The 16,635-nt window shown below is 43.6% G+C and overlaps 1 protein-coding gene across 1 annotated transcript; it reads left to right on the forward strand.

The window, feature by feature from the left end:
• Window positions 1-11,951: 11,951 nt before the first annotated feature.
• On the forward strand, window positions 11,952-16,290 carry GHSR (growth hormone secretagogue receptor). The gene is made up of 2 exons (XM_077826835.1): window positions 11,952-12,723; window positions 15,986-16,290. Exons 1-2 carry the CDS (start codon window positions 11,952-11,954, stop codon window positions 16,288-16,290), a joined length of 1,077 nt encoding a protein of 358 aa, XP_077682961.1.
• The last annotated feature ends 345 nt before the right edge of the window (window positions 16,291-16,635 follow it).

Genomic DNA, 16,635 nt, shown 5'->3' on the forward strand with positions numbered 1-16,635 from the left:
TGTTTTTAGTAAATGCTTATTTTGTCTTTTAATTATTACGCTTGTTCTTTTAAGGCTGCCATAACAACATCTCACTTAATCTGATATCTTGACCGTGAGATATGTATGGGCCTGATCCAATTCTCAGTGAAGTCAGAGAGTGAGTTCTCTGTTGACTTCAGTGCAAGGCCCATAATGCATGTAATTTTGCAATATCGTGACATGAGGAAGTTGCTTCCTGATCCCAGCTGGTAATCCCTGAAGCACTGGATTGAAGAAAATTGAAAATCCTTGTTAAGCCAGAGACTGTACGGTATTGAGAGCCTTTCTGGAGTGTCTCATCACCTTCCTGAAATAGGCCCATAATTTTAGCCGTAGTTATTATAAACAGAGACTCTGTTCTTAGTCATATAAACATCTAACCCTTTCTGTTACCAGACTGCAGCAGGGGACCCACTGAACTCATCGGACAGATTGTCCATAGTCCTTGAACAGCATGTTGAGAGGGAGAAGGTGGACAGGAACTCTTCAAAAGGGCAATGACAATTGTAACCCCAAATTTAAGGGGAGCACAGAGGACTTCTCAGCCCATGTGTCCCCATAAGCAGACATTGCCTGAACTGGTGAAATGGTGTGGAGGAGACTGGGCTACTTCCCTCCTATCCCCACGATGTAGAATAGCACATTTGGGGAACAAAATGTGCATTTGTACTCTGTGCTGGGAAGTCGGTGAGTAAGGAAGGTACCTCCTGGAGATGCCATCCCACAACAGAGTTTCCCCTCAGCAGGCAAGATCCACACCAGCCCTACCAGGGCAGTGCCTACATAGTACAAAATATTGTTATTGCACTGTCTCCTAAAGACCTCAACCCTATGTGCCAGGCACTGTACAAACATAACAAAGAGCTGGTCCCTGCCCCAATGAGTTTACAATCTAAGTAAATTCACCACAATGTTTGTTTTATTTCCTGTTCAAGTAAAGGACACACCTGAAACAGTGGTAGCAAGCACAGTCACAATCCTGCAAGTTGATCCATGTGCCTGGAGCTCAGCATGCATGGAGACCCCCATTAAAGCAAAAAGCAGGAGTCTGCCCAGTGGCTCATCTTGTAGCACTGGTGCCCAAGATGGAAATGACACCCACAGAACATGCCTCAAAAATATTTATTTTGTGTGGGTTCCTTTTGATTTAATTAAGGGTTCCCTCTTTGTATTGTTATGGGAAAGGATACATCAGATCAGCTAATTGACTCTCACTATACACTTCACCTTCGCCATATTAAATTACACTATTATTTATATTGCTGTAGCATCCAGATGTCCCAAACAGGCCCCACTGTTTGGTGTTGTACAAACATGTAAAGAAGCATAGGCCCCACCTGGAAGTTTTAAACCCCATGCGTGCGTTTAGGTTTAAACCAATCTCTAAATATTAGGGATGAAGAAGAGACCTAATGTGAGGAGCAGATTATTCCACTTTGCTTTAAGGTGAGATTTCTGCATCTTCCTCTAAAACATCTGATACCTGCCACTCTCAGAGAGAGGATACAGTACTGGTGGGGCCATGGTTCTAATCCAGTATGGCAATTCCTATACTCCAGAAGAGCATACACCTGAAGAGGTTACTGTCTAATTTGCCCCAGTCTCTCAAATCTGTAATATGGAAGCCTCTAATCATTTTCACTGCCCTTCTCTAGAACTTTTCTGCTTCTTTTCTGCTGCTCTGAAGATGAAATTACCAAAACTGAATGCCATATTCAGGCTTAAAAATGTACCATTAGTTTACATAGTAGCATTGTAAATAGTCTCTGTTTTGTTAACTCTCTCCTGATTAACAGAGTCTACTACCTCCATTGATTACTGCTGCACAGTGAACTCAACTGTCTAAACCAGCGGTTCTCAACTTATTTATGCAGCCCACAATGTGTTACCTGTGCCCCAGGGGCCAGGTGGCAGGGCGGCAGCAGCCCAGACCCTGACCCTGGAGCCACACCCGCCCCAGAACCCGGTCACACGGGGCTGGCCAGCTGCCCACCCTAGACCCCTGCTGCGTGGCTGTCCTGGACCTCTGCTGTGTGGGGCCAGGCGGCAGCCCCGGACCCTGGACCCCCAACCCCTTGGGGTCAGCCGGCAGCCTCGACCCTGGACCCTGCCACACGGGGCGTGCCAGCAGCCCCAACCTCAGCCCTACCACAGTGGGCGGCAGGCAGCCTGGACCCCACCACGCAGGCCAGCCTTTAGCACACAGCTGAGCTGGGCAGCAGCTGTGTGCTAATTGGGCCCCAGGCAGGCCGCAGGGTTGAAAAACACTGGTTCTATACCAATTCCAAGATCCGTTTCCTGAGTGATTTCTAATTCAGAATCTCTCTGGGTATCTCTTTACATTAATCTCTTCTCAAATTCATATGGACAACATGAAATTGTATCAGGAACATGACAGTAATGTTGTCTTATTGGTGATAGTCAGTGCATTGATTCCTGGTATTAGGGCTGTAATTTACAGTGTGCATCTGCTTGTTATGCAGTGTCTCATTTTTATAGGTGGTTCCTATCACATTAAGCATAATTTATATTCCTTCTCTATGATGCCCATATCCCCATTCCACTGGGCCAGGGAGTCCTAAAACGTATGATATATATAGCACCAACAGCCTTAGCAACTGTTAGGGAACCATCATTTTTCACATTCTTACATGTGGAGGTAGTCACTAATGATTTTATCAGATTGGAGTCCACATCACCTATTTCTCTCAAATGTACTTTTGGTTTTGTCTGGTTAGAACTCTTTCAGATCACATTGTTCTCTTTTTTTCTATTAAACCATCTGTACTTATTCCCTATAATCACAGGGTGATGACAAAGCAAATTAACTGCAGATTTCCATTTCTGGTGAACTCAGTCAGCAAGCTACTGCTCTCTATCCAATATGAGAAACAGACAAACCAACAAGTAAGTATGGCTGGGCATGATTTATTTTCCAGTCTAAGCCTGGGCCTTTTGGCACTAATGCAACACAAGTAAAATTTAATAATAAAATACACACAAAGTCAGGTGAAGCCCTCTAGCCCTTGTCAGTGCCACCTTCAATGTGGCAAAGTTTGTTGCCTTGTGACTGCAAAGCTTTGTGGAAAGATGCTGGGCATCCTAACAATAGTCAAAACTTTCTATCTGGGAAGCCAAAGGAAGAAAATAATATTGGGTCAAATCCTGAAGTCCTTACTCTGGCAAAACTCTCATTGATGTCCATAAGAAATACAATAAAATCTTCCATTACTCTTTTACGCCATAAGTCATTTAATATAATCTCTAGATTTTTATTTAACTGAGAGTAAAAATCAATGTTGATAAATTGGAGAGGGTTCAGAGAAGAGCCACAAAAATTATTAAAAGATTAGAAAACATGCCTTATAGTGATAGACTCAAAGAACACAGTCTATTTAGCTTAAAGGGGTGAACTGATTACTGTCTATAAGTATCTACATGAAGAACGACTATTTAATAATGGTCTCTTTAGCAGAGAAAGGTATATCATGATCCAATGGCTGGAAGTTGGAGCTAAACAAATTCAGACTGGGAATAAGGCATGAATTTTTAACAGTGTAATAGACCACTGGAACAGTTTACCAAGCAACATGGTGGATTCTCCATCGTGGACAATTTTTAAATCAAGATAGGATTTTTGTTTTTGAATGATGTGCGCTAGGAATTATTTAGGGGAAGTTCTATGGCCTGTGTTATATAGGTGGTCAGAATAGATAGTTACAGTGCTCCCTTATGGCCTTGGAATTGATGAATCTATGCAGTATAGCCCTGACCAAAGAACCACAGCCTCCCTCCCTAGCTTAGTGAGTAGGAAGATAAGTGATTGAAGCATTAGTATGACATGGCCTATTAGTGTAATGGATTAAAGCACTGCAAAGAGGTAAAGTTAAATTCTACGGTAGAGTGTCACTGCTTAAATAACACCATTTCTAAGTCTTTTTGCAGATGTTTACCGCCATGTAAACAACTATGGAGTGACTCAAGGATATTCTGGTTTTTTTCATCATTATGTTAAAGTACAAAGATTTTGTTTGTTGTTAGTTATTAAATGGTTTATTAGTACTTTAAAAGCATATGCCAGATGCTACATGATTGTCTTTAAAAGAGCCCTTCCACTTGATAAAATATATAATACAAATCAAAACATATTCTGCCCTTTGATATAATCAAATATCTGCCTTTTGCTTTTCTGTGAATTGTTGTAGATATGTCATTTTTAAAACGGAGATTTCTTCCTCCCAGTCTGTTTTCCCACTTTCTTCCTGCATCTTCCTGCAATAAAGCCACAATCATGCCATGTTCAGAACTTTCAGCGATTCCGATGACAACAAACTGTGATGTAAGAAGCAGGAATTAATACTTTATTGGATGAAAAGAAAATGGAGAAAACAACAGGGAGAAATAAATAGAAACTCTCTTGCAACCTTAACTCTAGTACTTGCTTCACAAAAGCAGCACAGATATTTTGAGAGTAAATATATTCTATGTAAATGTATACTGCTGTGGGTTTTTTAAATGTTGTGTCTCATACATCCAGTTAATGGATAGAACAGTGGACAAACAGTGCTTGAAATAAACAAACATTAAAAATCCATGCAATTTTAAACAGTGATGAATTAACTTTTTCCCTTTCCGGGACCAGCACTAAAAATGTTGCCCCCTGCTGTTGCAGATAAAAGGAAGTAAATAATATTTGGGATCTAAACCAGCTTCCATCAAAGTCAATGGCAAAGCTCTTTGCCACTGCACTACACAATTCTTAAAGTATATGCATGAATGCATGAATCAACAGAGTTGTACCTGTTTACACCAAGCCTGAATGTGGCCCAAAATCGCCAAGTGCTCAGAAGACCAGCAAGGAGATCACAGCAAACACATGACTGAACCAAACGGAAATAAAAATTGTTATAAAAAATCATCTGTGCATCCCCTTTTCTCAATCTCATATTACTGCTGCCCTGGGTCTAGCCCTGACTAGGTAACACAGTTTGAAAACCCCTTGAATCATAATATTGTTTAAGCAACAAAGGCTGGAATGCTGTTAAATCCAATGAAATTTGGTATTTATGACCCAGTCATGCCATTATTCTACATACTGCACTTCCATCAAAAATCAGTAAGAGTTCTGTGGAATGATTTCAGGATCAGGCCCATATTCAAGATCCACCGATATAGATGCATCAAAGAGGGGCTGCTGCCTGGGTACCCTTTTGTGGCCTCAGAGCAGCCTTGCAAGTGGTCCTTCGCCTTTGTTTTCCTCCTCACAAATCCATTTATCCATTCCCATCTCTTCTCTGGTTCTGCTTTATGAAATTAACATTCAAAATAAAGTTTTTGAGTCCATTCATTCTCCCAGGCTTTTCCTACCTGTTGTATCACTTCCCAAGTTTCTGTACTGGAGTTTACTCAGTCCTAACAGCCTCTGTATTCCTCCCCAGCCTGCCCGGTCTCCCTGAGAACTCTGCAAGGCCAGCAATCCAGTTTCTTTCTGTTGCTCTTATGCTTCTTCCTCAGGTGTGCCTCCTTAGTAATCAAGGTTAGCTGGGCCCAGGCCTCTAGCCCTTAAGTTGCAAACCACCCTGGTACAAAGTGGCACAGACTTGTGGCATTAAATCCCTAAAACACAGAGAATGTCCCTGAGCTGTGTAGCATGTCATAAGGTGATGCATAACATCTGAAAAAAATACGGATTTTTATCTATTCTATTGAATTATACTTATATGCAACATTTTTCAAAATCAGGTATGTGCCCATCTTTCATTCCCTTTGTGCCCTAAAGAAAAGGGGATGAGTTAACTATATTTATATATAAGCTATTACGTACAAATGAACAAAGCTAAAAGAGCAGTATTGCAAAGTCACGCACTCAACAGTTAGGACATACCAATTTGCAGTTGCCTGCACAATCTTAATTCTGTCCCCTTTGTAGCTCCATCTTGTGCACTGAAAGAGGCAGGGGTCCTGTGGAAATAATAGCATGTGATTATGTATTTAAAGACTCTTATCATAATGCTAACCCTATACACAAGGGGGCTGAATTAAGGTTGCATAGGCAATCATAAATTTGACATTTCCTGACTTTTGAGTGCTTGACTTTGCAAACTAAATGTTTTTAACATAGTTGTTTTTGTTTTGTGTGTTTGTGTACACGTTTGAGTGTATGTTCTTTAGCCTTCCCTTCTCCTGCCTCCACAACGGGGACTTTGGGAGTTCCAATCCTATGCAGTGCTCGTGGGAACAGAGGGAGTATGTGCAGTGGGCTAAGTACTCAGTGAGGTGGGGGTTAAGATATGTGTTTGGGGTGGAAGCCTGGACTATTTCCTTTCCCATGTGGTGCACCCAAGGGTGACACAGGTTACTAGAAAAGAAAAGGAGTACTTGTAGCACCTTAGAGACTAACAAATTTATTTGAGCATAAGCTTTCGTGAGCTACAGCTCACTTCATCGGATGCTGTAGCTCACAAAAGCTTATGCTCAAATAAATTTGTTAGTCTCTAAGGTGCCACAAGTCCTCCTTTTCTTTTGGCGAATACAGACTAACACGGCTGCTACTCTGAAACAGGTTACTAGGGCCACATTATAGGTCAGGGGAGTGGAGAATCCAGCACACACACATTCACCCTGCCACCTGCCATACACGTGCCCAGCTTTAGAATGTTCACGAGGCGAGCTGTCACAATCATCCCGAGGAACAAAAGCAAGAGATCGGAACGGGTGATTTCTGGAAGTTTATCCCTCAACAAAAGCTGAACAGGATTTCATGAGACAAAGAAAAGGCACATTAGTAGCCTGAGGGCATTCTTCCTGCCAAGCATCAAAAGTCCGCTGAAGACAATGAAGGTGCAAGAACTTCTCAAAGAAAATATTGCAAGAATTCTTTGTATTCATGCAATGTGCTAGGCAACCTAAATGTAGGGAGCACTACCAGTTCCACTATTATATAGAGCGATATCATTTAAATTAGATTGGACACAAAACAATAATATGAACGATAGGGAACAATCCTGCGCTGGCAGTATGTGGACTGGATGTTCTACTATATCTTTTCCATTACTAACGTTTACGATATAGAGCTCTTTAATCTACCTAAGCTACAACAAGAGCCAATGGCAGGAAGTGGAAGCTAGACAAATTTCTACTGGAAATAAGGCATACATTTTTAACAGTGAAGGTAATTAATCATTGGAACAATTTACCAAGGGTTGTGGCAGATTCCCTATCACTAGAAATTTTTAAAAACAAGATTGAATGTTTTTCTAAAAGATATGTTCTAGTTCTACCACAGCTACTGGATCTGAAGCAAGAATTAATACAGGAAAGGTCTATGGGCTGTGTTATGCAGGAGGTCAGACTAGACAATTACAATGGTCCCTTCTGGCCTGAAAATCTATGATTCTATGATGTTTAGTAGGGTTGTCGGGTGTCCTGTTTTCGACCAGAACAGCCATCAAAAAGGGACTATGGTAGCGGTGTTGACCATTAAAAGTTCAGTTGGCAGTGAAGCGTGGCTGACCGATTCCCTACCTGGCTCCAGGTGGCTACCAGGAAGCAGATGGCATCTCCAGCTCCTAGATGCAGGGGTGGCCAGGAGGGCTCCGTGTGCTGGCACAACCCGCAGGTGCTGCCCTGAGTGCTGGCTCCGCGGCTCCCACTGGCAGGGAACAACAGCCAATGGGAGCTGTGGGGGTGGTGCCACTTCCTGGGAGCCGCCTGAGGTCAGTGCCACCCAGAGCCCACTCGCCGAACCCCCTCCTGTACCCCAACCCCCTGCCCCAGCTCAGAACCCCCTCCCACACTCCAAACCCCTTGGTCACAGCCCAGAGCCTCTACTGCACCCCAAACCCCTCATCCCTGGCCTCACCCCGGAGCCTGCACCTCCAGCCAGAGCCCTCACCCCCTCCTGCACTCCAACCCCCTGCCTGAGCCTGGAGCCACTTCCCGCACCCTGAATCCCTCCTTTCTGGCCTCACCCTGAAGCCCACACCCCCAGCCCAGAGCCCATATCCCCTCCCACACCCCAATCCGCCCCCCCAGCCCAGAGCCCCCTCCCACACTCCAAACACTCATCCCCAGCTCAGAGGCCCTTCCTGCACTCCAAACCCCTCAACCCTCGCTTCACCCCAGAGTGATGAAAATGAGTAAGTGAGCGAGGGTGGAGGAGAGTGAGCGATGGAGGGAGGGGGATGGAGTGAGCAGGGACAAGGCCTGGGGGAAGGGGTGGGGAAGGGGAAAGAGTGTTCAGTTTTCTGCAGTTAGAAAGTTGGCAACATAATTAGAAAGGCAGATGAATAGAGAAGCAGATAGCTGCATAGAAAGATATTTCTTCAAATCAACCACCACGGATTTTCAGCCACTTCTGGGGTGAAATCCAGCAATTGTTGAATAGCTCAGAGGAACATTATGCTACAGTCAGAACTGAACAATACTGATTACAACTGAAAGTCCAAGAAGAGTTTAGGTAAGTAAAACAAACCTAAGCAAACTGGAATATGGCCAGGATGCCATAACACCCCTATGATTACAAAATGTACTGTGGAATCTTCAGTGACTATAAGTGGTCAGGGCTCTGGTATTATGTCATCTGAAAGAAGTCACTTTAAGAGGTATAATGCCCCAGGAGCATTGGTGTTTAGCCCTAGATTTGCAGCTATTGGATAGTGATACTAACAGATGCTTCCAACTCTGGAGATTGCAGTGTACTTTGCAAATTTAATAGACAAACTACACACAGAGACCATTTAAACCACCAATAAAGTGAAGTCACCTGTTGATCAAAATGTAGCAGCTGTTCCAAAGATCATAACCTCCCTTCACAACCACTGATGTCAGGAACTGAAGAATATATCTTATCCAGTTGAAAAATTGAGGGGAATGTAGACAGCCCCAGAATGTACTTAATAAGCCAAAAGAGAATTTATCTAGGACCCTATTCTCGTGAAAAGTGCCGATACTTCAGTTAGAAATCCTTTCCTAAAGATGACTTGTAAACAAACTTTAAAAGATATTGGGCCAGATTCTCAGCTGGTTTAAATCAAGGGTAGATCCACTGACTTCATGGAGCTGCACCAATTTACACCAGCTGAGGAACTGGCCAACAGGGTTTGTTTAATTAACATGAACCTCAGTTTTTGTATTCACTATTCCTAACGTGAATGATTTGGTGATACGTTGACACCTATGGCTAGTTGTTATTTTGCAGCACACAATGGTCACTTGGCATTTCATGGTAGCAGATCACCCTACTCTGAGGCCCACAGACAATTCACTCTACCTGATGGCAATAAAGAGCTTGTGACAGTCTGATTCCACCCTTCTAATACACCCTAATTGTGTGTTAGAGAGCAGTGATTCTCTCACTCTCATACACAACAGGTTCATCATGACACATTTCTATCAGGTTTGTCTTGGACAGAGGGCAATATGCATCTAAAAGGAGGGTTTGTTTTAAAACCAGAGTTTGTTCCTGGGTAAACACAATCCCTCTTCATCACCAAGGAGCAGGGAATCCCCCAGTATAGTGGGGAAAAAAACTTCCAGATGAACAGTAGTTCCTTCCTTCCATGTATGATGTGTTTTTAAAAATCTGATTTCACAAGTTCACTGCTCAATGTCATTGAACTACAGATCTGAATGAAGAGAAGAAAACATCAGCCTGCCTTGTTACTTTACCAGGAGTCACATAAGCCACCTACAAATTTAGTCATCATGTCATTTGCACCCTTATGTGTATCCTCCTCTTCCCCTTGAGATCCCTCTTGTAACAAGATTAGCAGCAAAAACAGCAAGACACATACACTGGGGCCCCTGCACCAGGTTTTTACTGCACACATTGTGGAAACAAACTAACCTAAACCAACACCTAAGGAAATATCAGAAAGTTAGAAATCAATTGCAAGAACTGTCAGCTCCTTACTGCACAGTTTTACAAGTGCAGATTTGATTTGCTGAACAAAATAATGTAGCCCATGTGGTTCTTTTCTTCTCTCTGGCCTCCTTCCAGCGGCTGCGGATCAGTTGTACTGCAGCTCTCCAGACATTGACACATGGGGCTTCTTTCACTGACCTCTAGATTTCTTTCCCTGAGAGCTTGGGCGCTCTTCCTATCCAGGCCATTGCTAACCCAGCACACAGCGTACACTGTCTGCTCCCCTCCTCAAACACTCATTTCCCCCTAAAAAATCCCAAACTTCTGTCTCTCTCCCAAGACCTTTTACACACTCTCTCTTCACAGATACTAACACTTTGCACTGAACCACACTCACCCCTTTGTTTGGCACCCCCCGCATATGCCCACCTTCCTGCCTAGCACTCATGCACTGTTTGCATGTACACACACACACACACCTCTTTTCGACCACACTGACACCTCATACACATCCACACATTTTTTTCTGTCACATCCATGCTCTGTCTACAAAACCCCTCACACGTAGTTGTCTCTTTTCCAGCACTTTTGCACACTCTACACTGACTTTGTCATGGACAATTTACCTTTATACTCACACTCAGCTCTTGGTTTGGCCAAAAGCCATTGAACAAAACTGTAAACCCTGGATATGATGGAAATCACTTCAAGCCAGGGGCTGCTACTACCCAGAACCCCTAGTTCCAGCATCCCTGCCCTCTCCTCTGACACCAACACACGCAGTACACCCCCTGCCCTCTGACACTGACATACACACAATACACCCCCTCCTCTGACAGGACACATATGCACAATACACCCCTCTCCTCTGACACAGACAGACACCCTCCTCTGCAACCAACACACATACAATATACCCCCCTTCCAACAGGACACACACACAATACACCCCTTTCCTCTGATGCTGACACACACACAATACACCCATTCTTCTGACACTGACATACACCCTTCTCTGATGGTACACACACAGTACAGCCCTCTGCTCTGACAGGGACACAACCCCCCATCTACCACCTCCTCTGACGTACAAACACACACGGCCCTCTCCGCTCACACACACATGCACACCCAGTACACCCCCTCCTCTGACACACATACACAGGACAACCCTCTCCTCTCTCTCTCTCACACACACACAGTACAGCCCTCTCCACTCTCTCTCTCTCTCACACACACACACAGAGAACAGCCCTCTCCACTCTCTCTCTCTCACACACACACACAGAGAACAGCCCTCTCCACTCTCTCTCTCTCACACACACACACACACACAGGACAGCCCTCTCCTCTGACAGGGACACACCCTTTCCTGACACAATCACACCCTCTCTCCTCACACACTGGCTCACACTCCCCCTCTGGCTATCTCCCCTCCCCTGGCCCCAGCGCTGCCGGGATCTCCGCGGGAGCGGCCACCCTGCAGCCCCCAGCCCGCCCGCGGAGCGCGGGGAGGCGGGCTCGCCGCCAGGGCCAGTGGCCCAGGGGGGAGAGGGCGGCGCGGGGCGGCTCCAGCTGTTCCCTCCGGCCGCACCTGCGAGCGCAGCAGCCCCCGGTCGGCGCCTGGCGGCAGCGGAGCAGAGCGGCTCCAGCGGCGGCCCCGTCCCGGATGGCTGGGCCAGCGGGGATGGAGCTCGGAGGGCAGGTGAGCCGGGGAGGCAGAGGCAGGAGCAGCTGCAGGTACAGCGGAGAACGGGACGGGGGCTAACGCTGCTGCTGCTTAGGGGGCAGCCGCCGATGGGGCGCCGGGCACCTGCAAGCCCGGGGAGGAGGAGGGGGTTCGCACCTGGTGCAGAGGCCAAGAGGGCTGGGGGCGCAGCCGCCTGTGGCCTCGGGGTGGCTGGTGGGGCCGGCTCGGTTGCTAAGGGCCCTGTGCCCCCCGGTCTCTAACCCCGTGCCGCCCGCCTTTGCTTCCTTCCAGCACCCCAGCGCCGCGGGGCTGCCCCGGACAAGCTGAGCCGCCGAGCCGCGGAACCCGCCTGCTGCCCCCGGAGTAGGCGGCAGGATGTGGAACCAGAGCGGCTGGCCGAACTCCAGCGCGCCTGCCCCGGGCTACGAGAACGACACCTGGCCCGAGTACCCCGTGCACCTGTTCCCAGCCCCGGTGCTGACGGGCATCACGGTCACCTGCGTCCTCCTCTTCGTCGTTGGGATTCTAGGCAACCTCATGACCATGCTGGTGGTGTCCCGGTTCCGAGACATGCGGACTACGACCAACCTCTACCTGTCCAGCATGGCTTTCTCCGACCTGCTGATCTTTCTCTGCATGCCCCTGGATCTCTTCCGGCTCTGGCAGTACCGACCCTGGAACTTCGGAGACCTCCTCTGCAAGCTCTTCCAGTTCGTCAGCGAAAGTTGCACTTACTCCACCATCCTCAACATCACAGCCCTGAGCGTGGAGAGGTACTTCGCCGTCTGTTTCCCCCTCAAAGCAAAAGTAGTGATCACCAAAGGGAAAGTCAAGCTGGTCATCCTGGTCCTCTGGGCTGTGTCCTTTGCAAGCGCGGGACCTATTTTTGTCTTGGTTGGGGTTGAGCACGAGAATGGAACGAACCCCTTGGACACCAACGAGTGCAGAGCTACGGAGTATGCGATCAAATCAGGGCTGCTCACCATCATGGTCTGGACCTCCAGCGTCTTCTTTTTCCTGCCTGTGTTTTGCCTGACTGTGCTTTACAGCCTTATTGGGAGGAAAATCTGGAGGAGGAAGAGAAAGAACATAGGACCAAATACCTCTGTCAGGGACAAGAACAACAAACAAACTGTGAAAATGTTAGGTAGGATTTTATATTAATTCCATTTTACTGTTGGGCGTTTGTGTGTCAGAGAGAGAGGGGGAGAGAGACATTGACGGTGCTTTAAAATGGTCACTAAAAGTGAAGTATTTATAGACCATTTTTACTATATGACTAAAGTTTATAGTAGCAATATAACAACACTCTTCACTCTCTGTGACTTATACCGGCGTCCTATGCAAAATATTTGGGCAGATATTAATATAACAATCTCTGATATTGAAAAGAATAATTAATGAAAAATATCAATATTACAATCACTATTGCACTGAAAATTCCTGAACCTCTTTGTAAATAATTAAAGGTACCAAATGCCAGTTTGAGAGGATTTGTATTTATCCACAAAAGGAAACCCTTCTAAAAGCATGATGTTTGATTGCAGGAGATCTAAACAGAATGGATCAATGCATGTAGGGAATTATGGGAATGTCAATTTCTTTGAGCCTGTTGAAGAAAACTAACAAATATAGTTTATTAATGTAATGAAAGCTAAAGTACTTAATAAGGAATATTCTCTCTCTTTTAGAGTCTGTGATTCTGCTCCCATTGAAATCAATGGCAAAACTCCCATTGACTTGTAGGAAACAAGACCAAGTCATTAGCCCCTGTCATTTTTAATTTAGTATGTTTAAATATTTTCAGTAAAATAGTATTATTTGCTTGTAAAATATTAACCTTAACATACAAATGGGCACATGTCTTTAACCCTAAAGAATCTGACCCCATAAGCACTCAATGTCAGTGCAGTTAACAGACATCCCATGTATGGACTAGATCCACTAGTACAGAAAAAGGTAACACTTTCTGGCACCATCAGTTTGAAAAAAATTACCATCAGTTTATTGGTAGAAAATTACAAATTCTCTTATTATTCTAGCAGCATTGATCCTGTGCAAGTAGTCCTTTCACATATGAGTAATCTCACTGATTTCAGAAGGTCTATTCATGTACGTAACCTTTTTCTCACATGAATAAGGTTTTGCAGGAGACAGCCCCACTTTACTAAATTCAATTAAGTTGGAGTAATGGGCCAAAGAGCTACACAGTGTGGTCCCATGTATCTAAATTATTAACTGTATCTAACTGATTGTTTTATTCATATGTTTTTTTAATTTACTAGGCAACAACAGCATGTGTGATAAAAGCTGTGATACTTCATGTACCTTCAATTACATTTTAGGATCAATAGACTACTTCAGAGGGTTAGGTGTTACCTTGGAAGTAACTCACTACTTACACTTCTGTTTCCTGATCTAAATTTTCAGAATTGTGAATTTTTGCTTGTTACAGGAAGAAAACCCTCCAGTACCTCATTTCCATATTTATATTTCTAAAAGTTTAAATATACCAATTTCCAATCTTAAAATACTTACCTCAATCCTAAAGCACTGCTGCAAACATTAATAATATTTCAAACACCTTGCTTCACACCACATCAGAGAATGAAAGGACTGTGGCTAGAATCTGTTATTGGACCAACTTCTGTTGGTGAGAGAGACAAGCTTTTGAGCCACACAGCACTGTTCTTCAGGTTCGAACTCTTGTCTCTCTCACCAACAGAAGTTGGTCCAATAAAAGATATTACCTCCCATACCTGGTCTCTCTAATATCCTGGGACTGACACAGCTACAATGACACTGCATGTGGCTAGAATATCCTTTAAGAGAAAGACAACATTATCTACCCGATGGAAATCTAATGACGGATATAATGAAAGAACTTAATAGGGGTTCAGTAATGCAAGGTGCATAATGCCCTCAGCTTCCATTGATTTGAATGGCCAACAATTCAAAATTATCAAAAGGCAAAGTTAGGCTTCTATATCCATATTCAAGGGCCTAAAAAAGTTGTGTGGTTTTCAGTAAAATCAATAGGACTCAACATCTTTGACGATCACGCCATTAGCTTTTAGAGGCTAAATATGGCTCAGCATACCTAAATTCAGCCCAGTCAAGCTGATTTTTCATACGTATCTTATTTTTGAAAATGTTGGCCTTGGTTTATAATAGTAACTCTGATTCCTTAGCACCTTCTCTTAGATTATCTTAATTTCTTATAAATTAAGACTCAGTAAGGGAAATATTACTGTCCCATTTTACAAATGGAGACTCCGAGGCAGAAACTTGTTAAATGGTTTTCCCAAAATCAAGCTGCTTTCAGCAGAATTGGGAGACTATGATTTCTCGCTGTATGTGCATTTAAACATAGAAACCATGTTTTGTGAAAAGCTGGTGATAATTATCCCCTTTCAATTGCTTTTCAATCACACTCTATAAATATTGTTTCAGCCATTGCATGACACACCTGGCCCCACTGATGTCGGTGGCAAAACACCCATTAAATTCAGTGCGGCCAGGATCTTACCCAGATACGATAATAAACAAAATGAGTTTTCTGGTAAAATCAAATAAATTAACTACCAAATGAAAAGGCTGTTAAAAACTCTATCTTGAAATTCACGTGTCTTTTTTGTATGTGAATAGGGCTATTCAAAACAATTTAAAAAGTACTGTTGAATCAATAATGTGTAATGAACCAATAGAAAATATTCCCCACTTTCCAGGAAGTGTAGAAAGCAAAATGGGCAAAAGCTCAAGTTTTCAAATGCATATTTTTAGCTTTGCTCTTCTTGGGGTAATTCATTCTCAAGAGCAATATGCAAGCCAGAAGGTTCATAGGATGGATTGTGCTTGCCTTGGTAGCTTGTTTTATTGTCTTTCATTATCTTGCAGATAAATCTTCCAGAGCTCCGGTTTCATTTTCCCTTTCTTTGAGTCCTTTACCCAGATTCAATATAGCTCTATGTCCGTACACTTTTAATGTAAAATTGCAGTTCTAAAGCCATCAGTTATATTTATGAGCTTTTTTAAACACTGTGTATGTTACCGTTAATTGAAAACACTTAATGTCAGTGTTTTCATCACTATATTGTTCCTCCAGTCCTGTTTTAGCAAAAACCCAATGTGATGTAGTTGAAAACTATTCTACACTAAACTCGACTGGGATTTATATATTAAAATATAGCTGTATATTTACTGTATTATTATTAATGAGATTTATAATCTATTAATAATGTAGATATTAATTTAGGAAAAACAAATACCAAAAAGTAAAATAAATTATGATCAGCTTTTTACTTTATGCAAATCACACTCTTTAAATTTCACTAGTATTAAAGAAGTATAAGTACATTTAATTTTAAATGACCTATTGTTTTAATATTCTTCTGCTGTTTCCATTTCAGCTGTGGTGGTGTTTGCTTTCATACTCTGCTGGTTGCCTTTTCATGTAGGACGATATTTGTTTTCCAAATCCTTTGAAGCCGGATCCTTGGAGATAGCTGTGATCAGCCAGTACTGCAACTTGGTATCCTTTGTCCTCTTCTACCTTAGTGCTGCCATAAACCCTATCCTGTACAACATTATGTCTAAGAAGTATCGAGTTGCTGCTTGCAGGTTGTTTGGACTCAAAGCTCTCCCAAAGAACAGATTCTCTGTTACAAAGCAGGAACATTCTCGTGCTTGGTCAGAATCTAGTGTGATTACATGACAACCTATATCAAGTGCTAAAGCATCACTTACGAATATTATACAGAAAGCCATAACGAAAGAGAAAGATATTCAAAGCAAAATGTAAAGCAGTATTTCTGTTCATCACTGGGGCTTGATGAAAGATATGATGTAGCCAGTTAAAGGTAAGACAAATGAGTTGAGCACTGAGCAGATGACAGGTGATCCATGCTGACAGAACTCAGCAATGCTCTAGTGTTATTTTCCTGCAGCTTTTGGTGCCTATGATTTTATATGAAGACACTGGCAAGGGAGCTGGGCTTTACCATTAAAAAGCAGGAGGCAACCCTGTCCACCTTACTTATGTGACTTCATTAGGAGCTAA

The sequence above is a fragment of the Eretmochelys imbricata genome, chromosome 9 (genome assembly GCF_965152235.1).
Source record: "Eretmochelys imbricata isolate rEreImb1 chromosome 9, rEreImb1.hap1, whole genome shotgun sequence".
Classification (NCBI taxonomy): Eukaryota; Metazoa; Chordata; order Testudines; family Cheloniidae; genus Eretmochelys; species Eretmochelys imbricata.

Coding starts and splice junctions, on each gene's coding strand:
- GHSR (XM_077826835.1), top strand. CDS start 11,952: ATGTGGAACCAGAGCGGCTGGCCGAACTCCAGCGCGCCTGCCCCGGGC. Junction 12,724..15,985: donor ACAAACTGTGAAAATGTTAG/GTAGGATTTTAT, acceptor TTTCCATTTCAG/CTGTGGTGGTGTTTGCTTTC.